The sequence below is a fragment of the Vigna unguiculata genome, chromosome 11, assembly GCF_037176805.1.
Source record: "Vigna unguiculata cultivar grain cowpea cultivar isolate G323 ecotype 2 chromosome 11, ASM3717680v1, whole genome shotgun sequence".
In the NCBI taxonomy this organism is placed as follows: Eukaryota; Viridiplantae; Streptophyta; class Magnoliopsida; order Fabales; family Fabaceae; genus Vigna; species Vigna unguiculata.
Window position 1 is genome coordinate 40,689,491 of NC_140802.1, and position 18,813 is coordinate 40,708,303.

Genomic DNA, 18,813 nt, shown 5'->3' on the forward strand with positions numbered 1-18,813 from the left:
CCTCAAAGTCACTCACCCACTACTCTCTTCTTCTCTGCATTTTTTCTGTCACAGCCTTTGCTTTCATCTTCCTTTCCACCAATGTCTCACCATGCTGAATCGTCCGACTCGTGAGTCAACTCCTCCTCTCCTCCTCGCTGATTTTCTTCTGTTTTTTCCCAAATGTTGAAATACCCATGCAATGAAATTTGAGTTTTTTTTTTTTGGTTTTGTTTTTTGGAATCAAAATTCAGGAAATCTGTGAAGAAAGACTTCTCCACAGCGATTCTCGAGCGGAAAAAATCTTCTAACCGATTGGTCATCGACGAAGCGGTTACCGATGATAACTCAGTGGTTTCCATGCACCCTCAAACCATGGAGAAAAATCAATTTTTTAACGGTGATACTATCCTCATCAAGGTTCGCTCAATCCTCGGACTCTGAGTTTCACTTAACTGTTTATTTATTTTGTAAAGTTTTTTTTTTTGTTAAATATTGTTATTGGGTATGTGGTGCAGGGGAAGAAACGTAGGAACACGGTTTGCATTGTTCTTGCAGACGAGAAATGTGAGGAGCCGAAGTTAAGGATGAACAAAGTTGTGAGGTCGAATTTGAGGGTTCTTCTTGGGGATGTTGTGTCTGTGCATTCGTGCTCTGATGTTCCGTATGGGAAGCGAGTCCACATTCTTCCCATTGATGATACCATTGAAGGTGTCACTGGCAATCTCTTTGATGCATATTTGAAACGTGAGTCAAACCTTCTTCTCTTCTACCACTTTTGAGGCAGTGATTGATGATCATTATAATGTAATACTTTGTTGCTGTTTTTTGTTTTGTGCTGTCACTTGTCTCTGCTTTGTTGGTTCGTGAAAAGATGAGTTTGGGTAGACAGTATACTTAAGCTTTAATTGAACTAGTGTTTATCATAGAATATTTATTTGAAGTTGCATGAAAAATTGAGAAGGAAATATGGTTAAATTGATTTCATGTTGTTGTGACATATTTACCGAAATCAGGTGAAAACAGATTGTGAATATATTATTAATTAGTTTTCACATGTTGCTCCAAATACTTGTAAAAGTGCTTGGAAGATAAATTCAAGTAAGGCCAAGCCAATGTACTAATAACGGCGTTAATTTTTTTTCCATGTTCATGGTTTTTCGCCTTTTTAATTGGAACAGTTGGTGTGGGATTATTAATGTTGCCGGGATTTCATTTGATGACCTTTCCATTACATATTCTGCAGTTGTGTAAGAGGCTTTAACTGCATTTTTGTTTATAATTTGCAGCATATTTCTTGGAGGCTTATCGTCCTATCAGAACGGGAGATCTATTTTTGGTTCGAGGAGGGATGAGAAGTGTAGAGTTTAAGGTAATTGAAACTGATCCTGGGGAGTATTGTGTGGTTGCTCCAGACACTGAAATATTCTGTGAGGGGGAACCTGTGAAAAGAGAGGATGAAGAAAGGCTTGATGATGTTGGGTATGATGATGTGGGTGGCGTCAGGAAGCAAATGGCACAGATTCGTGAGTTGGTAGAGCTTCCTCTTAGGCACCCACAACTTTTTAAATCAATTGGTGTGAAACCACCCAAAGGAATTCTGCTGTATGGACCCCCAGGATCTGGTAAGACCCTGATAGCAAGAGCTGTGGCTAATGAGACAGGAGCGTTCTTCTTTTGTATCAATGGACCAGAGATTATGTCTAAACTTGCTGGAGAGAGTGAAAGCAACCTTAGGAAAGCATTTGAAGAAGCTGAAAAGAATGCCCCCTCCATCATATTTATTGATGAGATTGATTCTATTGCACCCAAGCGGGAGAAAACAAATGGTGAAGTTGAAAGGAGGATTGTTTCTCAACTTTTGACACTTATGGATGGATTGAAATCCCGTGCACATGTTATTGTTATTGGAGCTACAAATAGGCCAAATAGCATTGACCCTGCATTGAGAAGGTTTGGTAGATTTGACAGGGAAATTGATATTGGTGTTCCTGATGAAGTTGGGAGACTTGAAGTCCTTCGCATACATACCAAAAACATGAAGCTTTCAGATGATGTAAGCTCAGCATTGCTTAACTTTCATTTATGCTAATGAGTTTGTATTTTTTTTTTTCATGCGTGCCTAACTTAGTGCAGGACTGGTTGCTATGATAGTCTAGAGGATAGAGGTGCCTTGGCACTGACTCCAAAGAAATTTTGATTTTTTATTTCAAAAAATACATTTTTTTTTAATTCTTTTACTTTTTTATGTTAAAATTAAATTTTGTATATATATGAGGCCCTTGTTTATTATTTTAAAATAATTAAAAAAGAGGTTAGTTTGTTTTTTTAAAAAGAAGTTTCATGTTTACATGTTAAGATTAAGATTTGCATACATAGGTACCCTTTATTTATAATTGTCAAAAGGACCCACAAAAGGTCAGGATCGGCCTTGGCGTGTATACTGTTAACTTTTATGGATTCAATTTACACTTAATGTAAATTACTCTATGTAAATAATGTCCAAGCAGGTTATAGTAAGCGCGATGTGAAGGTTTGTTTCTAGTTGTAGTTATTGTTAAGCACATTTTTTTATTTTTCTTTTATTGAACTGCACCGGTTCCCTCACTGTAGGTTGATTTGGAGAGAATTTCAAAAGATACTCATGGATATGTTGGTGCCGACCTTGCTGCCCTTTGCACTGAAGCTGCTCTGCAATGCATCCGGGAGAAGATGGATGTCATTGATTTGGAAGATGAGAATATTGATGCTGAAATACTGAATTCTATGGCAGTTTCAAATGAACATTTCCTCACTGCTTTAGGAACTAGCAATCCATCTGCTTTACGTGAAACTGTTAGTAATTTTTTTTTTGTTTCTCTAAATTTAAAACACAATTAGCTGGTGAGAGTTTGTCTTTTAATGTTCTTTCCCCTAACTAGTTATTTTATTTTTCTGAAAGGTTGTCGAGGTGCCTAATGTCAGCTGGGAAGATATTGGAGGTCTTGAGAATGTCAAGCGTGAGCTGCAAGAGGTCATAAATCACAACTATCTTAGTTAAACATTGTGACTTACTTTAATATCAATATAATCTGAAAGAATCTTACCTTTTTGGTGTAGACTGTTCAATATCCTGTGGAGCACCCTGAAAAATTTGAGAAATTTGGTATGTCACCATCAAAAGGAGTTCTGTTCTATGGTCCTCCCGGATGTGGGAAAACTTTGTTGGCCAAAGCAATTGCTAATGAATGTCAAGCTAACTTCATCAGTGTGAAAGGCCCAGAATTGCTCACTATGTGGTTTGGTGAAAGTGAGGCCAATGTTCGAGAAATTTTTGACAAGGCCAGACAATCAGCTCCATGTGTCCTCTTCTTTGACGAGCTTGATTCTATTGCTACCCAGGTCTCTATTTTTGTCATGTATTATTACTAGTTTGTCATATTAGTATGCCCTTTGATTTATTGTGTCTGTTTTTATTATTGCTTATTATTGCTTATAACATGTTTTAAAATACTCCATTGATCTTACTCACCAAAGTTACATTTTGGAAGTTTTTTAATACCTTTGCAGTTGTTTGTGTACTCATTTTCTTCACCGTGTCATTGTTGTAGAGAGGAAGTAGTGTTGGGGATGCTGGTGGAGCTGCTGACAGAGTTCTGAATCAACTTCTCACTGAAATGGATGGCATGTCTGCTAAAAAGACTGTGTTCATAATTGGGGCAACCAACAGACCCGACATCATTGACCCAGCACTTCTACGGCCTGGCCGTCTAGATCAACTGATCTATATTCCTCTCCCTGATGAAGAATCCCGTTATCAAATCTTCAAGGCATGCATGAGGAAGTCACCTGTCTCAAAAGAGGTTGATTTGGGAGCACTAGCTAAGTATACTCAAGGCTTTAGTGGTGCTGATATAACAGAGATATGCCAGCGGGCATGCAAGTATGCTATTAGAGAAAACATAGAAAAGGTATTATTTTGCATAGTTGGTTGGTGATAAAAAATTCTGATTCTTTTCCTATACCTGCTCAGTGAGTTTCTGATCATTATGTTTGATCTGGGTATATACCTATCTTTTCGGTTTCTTTCAGGACATAGAGCTTGAGATGAAGAGAAAAGAAAACCCTGAGGCCATGGATGAAGACAATGAAGAAGATGTTGCAGAGATCAAGGCTGCTCATTTTGAAGAGTCGATGAAGTTTGCGCGTAGGAGTGTTAGTGATGCTGATATACGTAAATACCAGGCATTTGCTCAGACCTTACAGCAATCCCGTGGCTTTGGAAGTGATTTTAGGTTTCCAGAGACTGGTGGTTCAACAGGTGGATCTGACCCCTTTGCAACTTCTGCTGCTGTGGCTGAAGATGATCTGTATAGTTAGGTTTTACGTTTTTTGAATAGTTTGCTCCAAAGACGCGTTTTAAGGTTTTTTTTTTTTTTTCAGCTTTTAATTTTCGTATACTAAAAAAGTAACCAACATCAGTATCAGCTTTTGTAAAACTCATATCATATATGATGGACGAATTTCTGATTGTGTTGAAAAATAATTTTGCATATCTTTCGTAGCTTGCTTGCCTAATTTCAATTCAGCTGGTTTATCAGTATAACGTTATCAACCTAATTTTGGAGATTACTGCGTTACTCCCAAGTTTTTTGTGAGTTTCGGTACCTTGGATGTCATCAATTATACTTGGAGGAATTCACATGATTGTTGTGAGAATCAATTGCCAAAATATCTTTTGACAGCCATATTTTTGCAAACAATCACTTTAATAATAAAATATTACACTCAGTCTGAGGAAAATGGCATAATTAAAAGTGAAAAATTATTATTGTATGCGATAAAATGAGTGTCAAAATATTGAAACTCAGAAAAAAGAGTTTAACAAATAATTAGGATATCGTTTGCAATTGGTACTAATCTGGTCTTCTATGTTATCATTGTTTATGCTTGACTATTACTGGCTTAAAGAAAAGATTGCATATTGCTTTGCTTTGTTTTTACATCAAATGTACATAAGCTAATAATGACATTATAGTTTGCGCACCCTTGACTTAGTATGCTCAATATAATACTTAGAAAGAAAAAAATGTTTTATTTATTTATTTTTTAAAACAGGTAAATTTAGTTTTAATTTTTAATAATATTTAGTCATTTTTACTCCTTTTAGTTTCAAAATGTATTATTTTTTAAATCTCAAAGTGATTTCAATAATGTTTTATAAAGGAAAAAGGGGGTTTACATAATATGCTAAGGGGAATAAAAGTAGTGTATTTCAAAATTAAAAAGACCTATAAAAACAGTTTTTTAAGGGAAACTAAAACTAAATTACATATCCATGAATAAAAATCATATTTTGCCCTTATAAAAATAGAATATGTGCCTATTTTTATAATTCTTTTTTCTTCCAATTGGACAGGTGCTTTAAAAAATAAGACTGTTCTCTATTTCTTTTTCCAAACAAACAACCTTTTAATAAAAAAAATTGAAACTGAGAATTTTGTTTATTAACTCATTCAATTATAATAACTTCTATCCAATCTTTTTACTAAAATGTAACATTTTATATGCCAAATTACCAGTGAAAAGTAAACTAAAATGCAGCTTCATAAACTCCTTAGATAGGTTTGAAGGTTCAATTAACTAAACGAACACAAAAAAAAAAAAAAAATCAGTACAGAAACTGAAAATTATAAGCCAATGCGCCAATCACACTGAACATAATGTACTTCACGACAACATGCAAAACATTACATAGTATAATATGACATCACCCTATTGGGGTGGTACAAGGTATATAATGTTCCTTTGGCGTTATTACATGCATGGCAAATATGCTGATGGCTTGGTAAAAACAAAAACATCTTCTCTGTTTCTCATGTTCTGTCAATGTCTTAAACACTGACCTATACACAACAAGAAAAGAATACTAACATTTTCACCTTGCCTATGCACATCCCTCAAAATTGCAACGAGTATCAATCACAAAATGCAAAGCAAAGCGACACAATCTTCTCATCTTCCCACCATTTACAAACACTTGAAACCAAACTCTTCTCCATTCCTCATCATCATCATCATCCTCGTGGCTTCTCCAAACGCATTCCAGAACAGCCACTAGAACCAAGAGTGTTATAGTTGACGAATCTGCTTGGAGCTGAGTTATGCCTATACCCTTTTGGCAAACAATTCTTCACCTGTCCCTCTCTGAAGACACTGTGTTTGTGACCAAGATGTGGCTTCAGATAAGTTTCAGCTTCGGATAAAAAGAGAGGCCTCGTAACTGTGCTGGGAGCACTTTGAGGAATGACCCTTGCAGCGATGGTGATGTGAAGGGAGTTCAGAGAGAGGAGGAAGAACAGGGCGAGAAGAGAGATATGTGTAATGGGAGACATTTAGATTTTTGTTTTGAACTTGTGTTGTTTGGTTTGAGTATGTGAAAGAAAGAAGGGGTTTTATGGTAGATTTTTGTGCAGAGGTTGTCTTAAATAGGCTCGTGAATAGCTACAGAATGCAGGTATGCACAGCTCATTGGTGGTACACAAATAACTTTGGAGGTGTGGTGGAGGTGAGTTGGAGAGGTTGGTGTTCTTTTTTTTTTCTTCTGTGAGGATGCTCGTGAGTTCATGTTTATTGCACTCACTCAATTTTTTGTGCTGTTTTTTTGCCCCTAAATCCAAGTAATATATCTTCTTTTTGTTCACGATTAGTTAGCATATGTCTCACAATGAAATGTTATAACACTGTTTTCTCTTTATTAAAGTGAAGAAAAAAGTGATGCAGGAAGTCACCTGGTGAAAAATAATTGAGATTTTGCCAACCAATTGGGGAACCATTTAAAGAAGATTGTAGCACAATTATGAGTGTGTTGATGAGTCAGTGTAAGAATTGAAGTGGATTAATTAACAACTTTCAATATCATCATCTCTATGTAACTATTCACTATACTCTTTACTTCCCATTATATTGGTTGGCCACCTAATCACCCTCATCAATCTTATATAGAAAAAAATGCAAGATTTCCCCCCATCCACACATTCCAAAAAACCCTCTTAATAACACACATTTACCCCACCCATAATTTTAATACTTCACCTCAAAGGCTTAAGTTATTGTAGACAAGGTTAGACACATCATGGTAAAGTAAAAATCTTAATTTTGCATAGATTGAAAAAAAAAATTGCAACTTTTAGTCTTTTTATGTGAATTTCCATTGCCCTATTAATTGAAATGATTCAACAAGTACAAGGGGACATGTAAATCTTGTGATGTTTAAAGAGAAGCAAAAGAACATGAACCCCACCCCCGAAATCTTTTGTTTCCCCTCATCTTTTTTCAAAGTTTATGCAATCTGGGAACAATTGGTTAAGTTGGGTCTGAAATTTAATGGACATGGGCTTCATAGTGCAGTTTAACTACTGACACTGGCCACAGCTACTCACACCCAACATGTAGCTTCATATCACAGAATTGGACCCACTTTATTTCCTTCACACATGAAGCTCTTACCTTTTCACACACTTTCCCCAGATATGTAAAGTGGCTCTCAGAAGATGTTCATCAACCATTTTTCACTGACACTAATAATTACACAAAACTAATCTCGGATAGAAGCAAGAGAATCTATTGGAAGTGTTTGAAAACCTCACGCATAGCTGAACCACCCACAGTAAAAGGTCATAAAATATGCAAACTGTAACATTTATGGTTCACATTCACCAACAAACTGTAATATAATATATTTATCAAACAATAAACTTTATTAAAATAACTTATGTTAAAAATTAAACTATAAATCTAATTTAATTTAACTTTACAATACCATATTATTAATATTTAGTTTCATGTTTATTTAAATCTTGATTTCGACTCTTAAAAGCAAGGCATGTTTATGGTGTTTTTTTTTTTAAATCAATTTCTAAGCAATATGTAGTCTAGTTTTATTTATCTTTCTGTAAATTGAGAAGATCGATTAATTAATGTAAACATTGGACTACGAAATCATAATGCTTAGACTATTCATTAATTTCTCCGAAGACACCGCCAAAATTAGTTTGCTCACGGGAAGCACGTCACAAGTTGAAACTACATTAGACACGGGTATGACACAAATCAAACAAGAATATTCCTAAATATTTGAAAATTTTAGGACACAATATTATTTTAGTAGTACAAGATAAAAATAAATTCATGTGAGTTAGAGCTGTATAAATCTCATGTGAGTTGAAATAAAATATTATAAGTTTTCTTATTATTATGATACTCTTATTTGCGTTACTATAAATTAAGAAAAGTTTAAATTTATAAATTACGGTTATTATTTATGAGTATTCGAAATGTTCATGAATTGCAGCGCTCAACCTGAATACGTTATCTGACACATGTGACATATACGACTGTTAAAGGGTTTGAAAATTGTCTATATTTTATCACTGTAAAAGTTATTTGTCATTCATATATCTTAATATTTAAAAAGTTTTTATCTCCATTCTAGATAAATCCAAATTGGTTTCTATTTTTTTTCTCGATTAGATCCCAACTTTTAACAGTTGATATAATTTAACCCTTTTTATTGTTTTATTCATATAATTTATGTTTAATCAATGAGATAGTATTCACACTTTTATTTACACCTTTGTTTAGATATATGTTAGTTTGGTTTCTATTTCTAAAAGATTCTCGATTGAATTCCAATTTTTAAAAATATATTTTAATTATTTATATATATATATATATATATTTATAAATAAATATTTAGAGTATATTTAATTATATAAATATTTTATAAGTTTTTAATTGATGAATTAATATCTTTAATTGAATAAATTAAAATAATTATTATATTTATATATTAAATTATTCTATTATAACTAATAATTGGAATTTAATTTATAACTGTCAATGATTTAAATTATAATAGTGTTGCATATTTATATTTATACAAAAAATATAATATAGTTTTTTTAATTTTTTTTTTAAATTTTATTTTAGAAAAAGGTCAGCGAGCCACGAACGGATTAATCCGTCTTTGGTTTGTCAGTTTGTCGGGCTAGACAGACCTAGTTAAAACAGGTTGGTGGGTTGAAAATTCTAACCTAACCCATCCCTTTTCTGGTGGACTGATAGGCTAGTCCAACGGGTTAATTGTCCACTTTAACACTCTTATATAAGATAAACTTTCTTTGACGTAAGAAACATTTGATATTTTAAATATATCACATACATTTGTTTAGATGATATTTTTACATAAATATGTTGAATTCATAATTCTAAAGGACATAAACGTGACTATACTAATATTGGACTATTCAAAAAAAAAATATTAAACGATGATAATTGATGGAGATTTTTATAACCTTGTCTTTGTTGTAAAAGAAAAAATTGTTTGTATTATTTTTTAAATATGAGAAGATATTTCGTACCTTGAGAATAGATATAAAGAAACTCTTTTATATATTTAACATTGTATAATCTTATTTATTTGGATATTTATATATATATATATATATATATATATATATATATATATATATATATATATATATATATATATATCACTGTTAAAAAAACTCATTTTTTTTACTAATTTTGTTTTGATTTTTTTTTCAGAAAATACTTACAAATCTTGTTGTGAAAAATAATTGCAGGAAATTACTGCCAATTGTTTTGCAAAATATTTTGTATAAAATACTTTTTACAACAAATTTTATAAAAAATACTCATGAATTTTATAATTTTGTAGAAATAATTACCCACGAAAAAATTATCTGCCAATTAAGATTCTTAAAATAAATAAAAGGAAAAAATATTTTCTTACAAAAAATTTTGGATGTAATATAAATTTTTTTAATAATATATATATATATATATATATATATATATATATATATTTATATAATTTGAACTTTTTAATGAAAGAGAAAGAATTATAATATTTTAAAGAATATTAGATGAATATATATATATATATATATATATATATATATATATATATATATATATATATATATATATTTGTGTGATGTTTAATAATAATGTGACTTTTAGATAGAGTGTTACTCATAAACCGTTAGTATTATCCCAAATCTCGTAACAATTTTGATGGAGGATATTTGAGATCATTAAACCGTGTGAAGTACTGTAATTTTTTAATAAACCCAACTTCTACGAACATAAAAGTAACTTTTTGCTAATTTTTGCGAGGTAGTTGAGCAGAAAACGCTACCCGTTTTTATTTTATATATATATATATTACATTCTTCATTTTTTTTCATATTCTTATTAAAAGAACGAAAGGAAAATTGTTTTTGAGTTATAGACGTAATGTGTGCTCACTGCCCAACATTTTCTCTCCGTTAAAAGAAATTATTTCTATTATAACACAAAGTTATGCGAGAAATTAGAGAGAGAGAAAGAAATATAGAGTACGGTATAAAGAAATAATATCATCAAACTATGTTTTTTTTCTGTAATATATATTTTTTAATCTGGTACTCATATTTCGAAATAGTTATTAATATTATTATTTTTTATTTCTTATAATATTTATATTTACTTATATCCATTTAGTGGGTAGATAATTTATTTTTAGTCAATATCAATAATTTCGAAAGAAACAATTTTAAAAAGAAGTAAATACTATTATTATAAAACCTAAAACAAAAGAGTGGATGTACTACAAAGATTAAAACAAATAAAATATACGGAGACTATTTTAAAAAGATATTTATAAAGAAGCCCAATTTATATAAAATATATAGAGAGGGAGAGAAAAAAAGTTAAAACCTAACCTATATGTATAGAATAATAATGTTAAAACAAATTTAATTATGGAAATTGTGGGAGTGAAGACGATAAGGAAGCAGCAGAGAAAGAGTGGGTGGACAGAACAGAACAAAACAAAACAGAACAGAACAGTTATCTGAATGGCTACCTCAGTATCACTTCCCTGCTTCTCTCACACCCACTCTCACAGTAAGATGCTTTCTTCTTACTTTCCTAAACAAAACCATCTACTCTCTATATTTATTGTTCTTCATCAATCCTTCATGTACTTCCTCATTTCTTTATTTATGTGCTATCTCAAACTTAATAAAACAAGTAGTTCAATTTGGTGTGGATTGAGTGAGTATTCACCTATTGGATCAGGAACTACTTCTGCTAGGTATAGCCGTGTAGTTCACGTTCTCCGTTTCTCAGTTTCAACTGTTAATACAATCAATGTCGGTTGAGGGTTCTTTAATTTTTTTGTTTGAATTCAATTTTATAGTATTTGTTAGATAGATGAGCAAGAATATGCACAGAACTAAATACATGTTAGGAATACACCTTAAATATATCATTGAAGAAGATAGAACATAATTCTGAGTTCCAATACACAACTGAACTACTACATTTACCCCTTTCAAGAACCTGTTACTTGTGGTTAAAATTGGTTGTAATGAAGTAATTTCACCGCTTTCATTCTTTTCCCTTTTAATTCAATTCTCCCTATTCATTACTGAAAGATAAAAAGTCATTTAATTCCTTTAACAGATGTTAAGTTACAACTGCAAAGAAGGAGAATATCCACCGTTTCCTCTGCACTGGCTGAGACTGCAGCTTCAATGGCAGTAGCTGTAACTTTCGTTGGTGCAGCAGCTACTCTTATTGTAAAGAGATCCAAAACTTCTGAGTCAGCACAGGTCAGAAATCCTCGTTATTGATAGTATCAGAAAAATACGAGTCCGGATTCTCTATTGATTTTTTTGCTCCGATCCTCTACTTAGCATTAAAAATGCACTGTACTGATATTTTAAATATCTTTTTAATATATTTTAAAATATCAAAATGAGTGGTAATTAGTGTATTATAAAGACACAGTAGAAGAACAGTACAGAAAAATCAGCAGAGAATCCAAATTCGAAAAATACTTAATTGTACTTACAAACTCAGCAATATGTCATGCTACTAAAAACAACCTTGCTTGTCCAAACAATTAAGTAATGTTTCTCTATACTTCAACTTTTCAACGGTTGTTGAAGTTGTAGTTTTAGTGTAATCTATAGTTTGAACTAGCGGAATTCACATCAAGTGGGAGTAAAAACTTTTTTGAGTGTCAAAGTATGATTACAACATAGATAATTCGTTGATGGTACATTGGTAATGCCAGAATTGGGCTAGAATTGAGAAAGAAGGAGAAAACGATGATTAAATTGTGTGCTGAATTCCACGCTGTTTATCTAAATTAAGTTCATCTTTTGAAGTCAAAGATTCAATTCAAAGCATGTGAAGACTGTGGAGGTTCTGGTATATGTTCTGAATGCAATGGTGAAGGATTCGTTCTTAGGAAACGTTCTGGTGAAAATTCTGAGCAGGCAAGAGTGCAACCCAAGAATATGGCTACTCGATTCACATCTGGGTACTATTTTCTTACATCTCTTTTCCTCAAATTTTTATTTTTTCAGTTTAGCCATTGAAGTCGATTACTTACCAGGCTTCCAAAGAAGTGGAGCTATTGTACAAAATGCTCTTCTGGTCGATCGTGTTCAACCTGTGGTGGCAGTGGAAAGCTAAGTTACTAGTTTAGAACTACATGTTGTCAACCTAGCTCATCAGTACTACAGACTACACACACGCTCTTGTTGAAGTCACGGTTCAGAATGAGGCAACATAATGAACTCAACGATTATTAGTGATTCACATCCACTTGATTTCCTTGATCCATTCTGCATGAAGCAAAGTTCTATGTATATGTATTTCACTGGAAGTGTATAGTGTGTTTTTGCTGCATTTAGAGAGGTGTTGGGTTTACATATTTGGGGTCTTGATAGAATAGGATTTGAGTTGAATTAACATCCACATTTTATATACTCCTCTCGCAAATTGATGGATGGCCGTTCAGATTATATGCATACGTGGGTTTTTGCAACTATATGTCTTTTCCTTCATGAAGAATGGTTATAGAAATTGAGTTTCCTTTGACATTTCTAATATAGACCACAAATAATGAAACTGAAGTATACTCTTCTAGGTACCGAATGGTCAAGAAATTTACTATACAAAGATAAAACATCAATAAGTAATAAGGAAGTACACTCACATATAAGAACATAAAATCTAAATAAAAGAATTCAACATATTTATTTAATGGTTGGATACCTCAAGACTTACTTTGATACTCAAGGTGGAGACTTTTCCCAATTAAAATCCCATCATACTAACCTCTATATGAAGAGAGACCTAACACATAACATTTATGAGATGTGAGTCTAATTCACATAAGAGATTGATATCACCTTTAACTTAGAACCTTAAAGTAATAAGTTTGTTGGTTTTCTTACTTATTTGTTGCTCAACTTTTTTATTTTTATTTGTCCGACAATCGAGACAGGCCAGGTCGATGATAAAGATGGGTCAAACTAACTCGACGATCGAGACACGACAGATTGACCTAAAGACTCAGACAAGCCTACTTGATAGCCAAGACAGGACAACTCGAAGGCCGAGACGGATTAAGCCAAGTCGATGGTCGAAATGGTCTGACCCATGCCGACAGATGAGACAGGCTCTGTCCCACAGTCGAGACAGACCAATCTGGGTTGACGACCAAGAGGGACTTTCCTGAGCCCACAAATGAGATGGGTTAACCTAAATAGAAAGTTTAATAATATATTTAGAAAATCATGTTTAAAAAGAAAACGCATGAGCTAGTCTTGAACCACAAGACTTTCATGAACTTTTTGGTCTTTAGACGTTTTTAATTAGGACCTTTTAGGCCATGTTAACTTTTTTGGTCCCAACCTATGTAGTTAAGACCAAGACCGGGGACGGGTCAACTCTAGTTATACATGAATATTGTGAAATTGAACATACAACCTCTATCACCTTCCCTTCCAAATTTTATCACCAAACCAATACAAGAATGACATGAGAAGATTGTGATTGTTGTAATATAATATCAAAAGAATATTAAATATAGGAGAACTATGTAAAAAAAAATTGTATACATGGATTAAGACACTCCAAACTACCCTACTATTTTTGCTAAAAAGAAAAGGAAAGTTATGTTTTGACAAAGTTTTATGAAACAAACTTTTGATAAAGTACACATGACAATACTTTAATGGATGAAATAAAGGTTTGATATGATTGGGAAAGAAAAGAAAAATGTTTAACATGTGTTTTAATATTTAATGTGTCAAAGGATCATAGTCCAAAAGAAAAAACCTATATTATTCTTTCTTTAGGCATCATTTTAATATTTTAATTTCGTATGATAGAAGGGAGATAAATATGCCAATTTGGTGTCTAAACTGCTTAAGCAGCCATCCGTAAATAAACATTCAATAAATTACAGAGAGGAATGAATTTTAATGGAGTACAATTGCTTCAATTTTGTTGGCTTCTACCGTTATCTTCTCCATAGGAATGAAAAATACTTATAATTTATGTGCGGACCCAAAAACTGACAATAGCTCACAGACATATATCCCACTTGTACTTTGCCTGTCATTTGATATATTGTCAAATACAAAGGTTAGCATTTGCCGTCCGAAGAACTTGGAATTGAAAGAAACAGAAAGAAGCATACACGTAGCATACGACAGATCGTGGTTGGTTACCGTTCTTTTTCTAAAGCAGACGTAATTAACACATAAAATTTGCAAAAGGGTTCGATGCAACACTTCGGAGTTCACACTGAACCCAAGCCAAGTTCATGTTTTATAATTATTGAAATCACATTGTGTTGGTCAGAGATTAGGCAACTTTACCTTAAACAAATCTACAATAATGGAGTTTAGGAATTAATATATGAATTCAATCACTGATTCCATTAATTCCACTAATTAATAAAACGTCATCAAAGAATTCCCACCATCTAGATCCGTGCTGACTTATTGATTGAAAGTGATTTAGTGACATCATGCATTCACCAGCTAACAACTCTCTACTCTGAATCTCTATTTTCTTCTATATTTCTTACACCGTACAAGGCAGAATATTCAACGTGCCCATCTCATAATGAGTACAAATCATCACAACAAAGCTCAAACACAATATGCTTTATTAATTATTTTTTACATCACTTGTTTTTGGTATATAATGATTCATTCTTGCGTATATAACCCGTATATACGCAAATCCTTTCACAGAACAGAAAGACCAGATCACTCCTATCTAGGAATTGGTGTGAAAGACTACACCAAAAATCTAAAGCGCAAGAATCATTTTACTAGTTCAACATTCTTTTGTTTAGAAAAACTACTTATTCAATATGAGATTCCTCATTATTGGTGCTGACATTTTCTACTACAGTAGTTATACCTTGCAGCCTTAAAACACGGGATCCAGATTCCCCGCATTCACTTTTCAACACATTCACGCATTAAACAAATCAGAACCGCTTGACTTGGATCAGATGGTTCATATTTTATCTAAACCAAGTTTTGTTCGTTTGATCTTCGTTCAAGGGTTATAAATGCGATAGAGGTGTGAATGTGTGCAAAGTGGAGAAGCTAAATATGGGTCGGAGTTGTGTTTGGTGGGGTAGGGGCTGAGGCCACACGCTTACCTCTTTCTGAACGGCTATTCTCAGCAAATTTCAGACTATTCTGGTGCAAACCCTTTTGCTTCTCTTCCTCATTCCATTCAGAAGTGTAGTAAGATTCTTCATTGATGTCTTTTGAAGGAGGGAGGAACATGCCACCCCACTGAGGGAAGTGAACAAGAGTCACAGGAAGAGTGCAACACACAATCATGACACCCATCAAGGAGAGACCGGTGGATGTAGAAAACTTTGAGGTTGAAAAGAAGATCAACTGGGTCAAACCAGAGCCAAAGTTGCCACCTGCACCTGTTAGACCCGATATGATCCCCAGAGAACGCCTTGAGATGAAAGGAATGATGCCAAAAGTGGCACCACATGCAGCTTGAGCGCCGATAGAGAAGAGGATCATAGCCAACACTGCAATGGGAAGTGAGTTGGCACGACCAAGCCATATGCAGAAAACACCTCCTAAGGTTTGGAGGATCCACAGGTTCCAAAGCCTGCCCCTCATGCCGAACAACCTCGCTGCAACATCAGAAGTGTATCCACCAAAGGGACGAGCCAGGATATTTGCCATTCCAAATGAAGCAGCGATGATTCCAGCAGTGTGTAGCTTCAGATTGAACCTGTTTCGTAAACAAATGATTATTATAGAAACTATAGTAATCATAGCACAGTTTACTATAGTAATTCATCATAGAGAGAATGATATTATTAAAGTTGAGGCTTTTGGGTTGAGCTCTATGATGAATGAACTAACCTGTCATAGAAATACTCAGCAATGACATTGTCAGTGGTTAGTTCAACTCCCATAGAGTACCCATAGAGGAGGGCAAAAATCCATGTTCTGTAATTTGTTATGGCATACCATAACACCTGAAAACACAAAATAAAGTCAAGTTAGACAATGAGTTAAGGCTTGAAAATAGAAACTAAAAATGTGAGAACTTTACAGTTTCTGAGAGATGAAAACATATAAAGAACAAGGAGAGGATAACCTTGGAGAATTTGTCTCTGGCAACATCACCCTTCTTCTGCAAGGTTCCAAGGTTGCCATCAGGCAAATCTTGGCCTAGGGTTAGGACCAAGATCCCCATGATGACATGCAACCAACCTGGAACGAAGAAGGCAATTCTCCAGGCAGTGAAGGGAGTAGCTCCAGCTCTTCTGATCAATTCATAGACCAAGGGCATTATGAGCTGAGTGGCTCCACCACCCATGTTTCCCCACCCTGCAGCAGTTCCATTCACAAGCCCTATAATCTTACTATTAAACATGGTACTCATCCAGTACTGGCATGACACAAAAGTGGCCAAGGAGAACCCAATCATGAACCTCACTGCTATGTATCCTGCAGCGTCATCCACAAACGACATGCAGAACACAGTTGGCGCAGAAAGCATGATGAGGAAGGCACAGCCATAGCGAGGACCCAAGAGGTCGCAAACCGCACCCATTGTGAGCCTGGAGAAGATGCTGCCGGAGACAGAAGCAACCCCGGCATTCCCGATGTCGCTTTTGGTGAGGTTGAGGTTGTCGCGAATGATGGGGACAAGAGGAGCTGCTGCAAAAGTTGAGACAAAGCATGTGAAGAAGGATATCCAAGACAAGTGGAAGGTTCTCATGTGGGGGTTGGCCAGGGAAAACAGTTTGAAAACCTTGGCTTTGTGCTCAGAATCAACTGGCAAAGCAAAATTTGCCGTTGTGTCGGTTGGGACCATAGGGGAAGCCACTGAGGCAATGAAGGTTTGTTCCCTCCCTGTCACTCCATGCATGGAGCTTCCTGGAGATCCCTCAATATCACCCATTTGATCTTAACACTGTCTTGAACGAGAAAAGCAAACAAAAAAATCTTACACCAAATCAAAGAAAAAAAAAACTGAGTTGGTTTGAGAATGATGGTGAAGTTGTGAAGGAGAGACAAGAGTGTGTTGTATTTATAGTGGTGAAGTCGTTGACAATCCGCTAAGAGCCAATGAGATTAGCAACGGCTGAGAAGCTTTAAACATTAAAGAAAGGTGTGTTTCTCGTAATCCATTTTGCCGCGTATGCGTAAAAGAGCCCATGCTATATCTCAAAGGTTCATGTGACGTATAATAAACTCTGATATATGTGCTGTTAGATTATAATAACACTAGCACTTATATAGTATTTATTATTCAACGAATTTTGCCTCTAACTTAACCATTGTGAATTTGTGCTTGATTAAGCTCGGGAGGCAACTTGGCATATGATTATTTGGGGTTAGATACATGAAGTGTAACTAAATGCAACTAAATGCATGCTCCGACACTTTTCATAAATGGCGTGTCCATACGAATCAGACACCGACACTTGTATGATATTTATAAAACATACTATGTTGAATTTGAAAAATATTTTTTTATCTTTGACATGATTTTGACCATTAAAATAAGAAACAAATATTATATTATCATTATTTTTTGTATATTGGATATTAGATAAATAAATTATATTTATTTTTGTGTTAATTGACAATGTATTAATTAACAATTTCAAACTTAAACATGTATATATACACCGTGTATCCTGTATCCTACATTTTTTCAATTTCATCATATCTTCTCGTCGTATCCTTGTCATATCTCTATCCGTTTCCATATCCAGACAACATACATAGGTCGTAACTCAATGTCTGGATGGAAAATAAACCTGCGTAAAGTTTGTCTAACTTTTACTAGAAATCTATTGAATACGGATTTGAATATTATTTAATCTTCTAAATCTGATATGATAGTAAGTAACTATTCTGTGTTCGCCAAATTGTTCAAATACTTTGAATTTAATAGATAATCTAAAAAATTTATTTGCATATAGTCTTTTGCCTTTTTTTATTTATTTGAAGAACATTTTTTTTATTACACAATTTTTATTCTCTCTCTAACTATTTTTCCCTTCATTACAACCTCTGTTATACAATTTGTTTTTCTTTGTATGTTTTTATTGAAACCAAATTAATATTGCATTTATGAAACAGAAATATCAATTTTATCAAATTAAATTGTTATTAAGTACGCATTTGATTATTTCTACATTTTTTTTCACATAAAAAGATATAAATATCAAGTTCAAATAATCAATTGTATAAATCCTTGGTTTACTAGTTAATCGATAAATTTTATTTTTGTCAAAAAATTATGTTTTGTTTTATTGGAAGCAAACTTCTTTCAGTACACAACACTGGTTTTCATTTTCTCTCAACAGCTTAACACATTTGATATACCAAGTTTACATGAATCCTTAAATTAATTTCGCTCTCAATAATAAAAAAATAACAGACGTCGAAGTAGTTGTGAAATTTCCAT

General features: G+C 33.6%; 3 protein-coding genes across 5 annotated transcripts; 2 read left to right on the forward strand and 1 right to left on the reverse strand.

Annotated features, from left to right (window-relative positions):
* Positions 1-4,513, forward strand: LOC114168726 (cell division cycle protein 48 homolog). Its single transcript, XM_028053636.2, has 9 exons — positions 1-110; positions 234-399; positions 498-726; positions 1,269-2,035; positions 2,593-2,814; positions 2,921-2,992; positions 3,079-3,360; positions 3,570-3,929; positions 4,051-4,513. The coding sequence occupies exons 1-9, from the start codon at positions 82-84 to the stop codon at positions 4,336-4,338; spliced, it is 2,415 nt and encodes an 804-aa protein (XP_027909437.1). The 5' UTR covers positions 1-81; the 3' UTR covers positions 4,339-4,513.
* Positions 4,514-10,773: 6,260 nt separating this feature from the next.
* On the forward strand, positions 10,774-12,868 carry LOC114169081 (uncharacterized). 3 transcript variants are annotated; one of them, XM_028054100.2, is made up of 4 exons: positions 10,774-10,932; positions 11,494-11,642; positions 12,204-12,358; positions 12,434-12,868. In XM_028054100.2, exons 1-4 carry the CDS (start codon positions 10,884-10,886, stop codon positions 12,519-12,521), a joined length of 441 nt encoding a protein of 146 aa, XP_027909901.1. In that variant the 5' UTR covers positions 10,774-10,883; the 3' UTR covers positions 12,522-12,868. The 3 variants fall into 3 exon arrangements, with proteins under 3 accessions (XP_027909901.1, XP_027909902.1, XP_027909903.1); XM_028054101.2 differs by having other exon boundaries at positions 12,210-12,358; XM_028054102.2 differs by having other exon boundaries at positions 12,444-12,754.
* A 2,119-nt stretch (positions 12,869-14,987) lies between these two features.
* LOC114169105 (high-affinity nitrate transporter 2.1-like) lies at positions 14,988-17,403 on the reverse strand. Its single transcript, XM_028054127.2, has 3 exons — positions 16,486-17,403; positions 16,248-16,363; positions 14,988-16,113 (listed from the first exon to the last, which is right to left on the reverse strand). The coding sequence occupies exons 1-3, from the start codon at positions 17,293-17,295 to the stop codon at positions 15,456-15,458; spliced, it is 1,584 nt and encodes a 527-aa protein (XP_027909928.1). The 5' UTR covers positions 17,296-17,403; the 3' UTR covers positions 14,988-15,455.
* Positions 17,404-18,813: the final 1,410 nt, after the last annotated feature.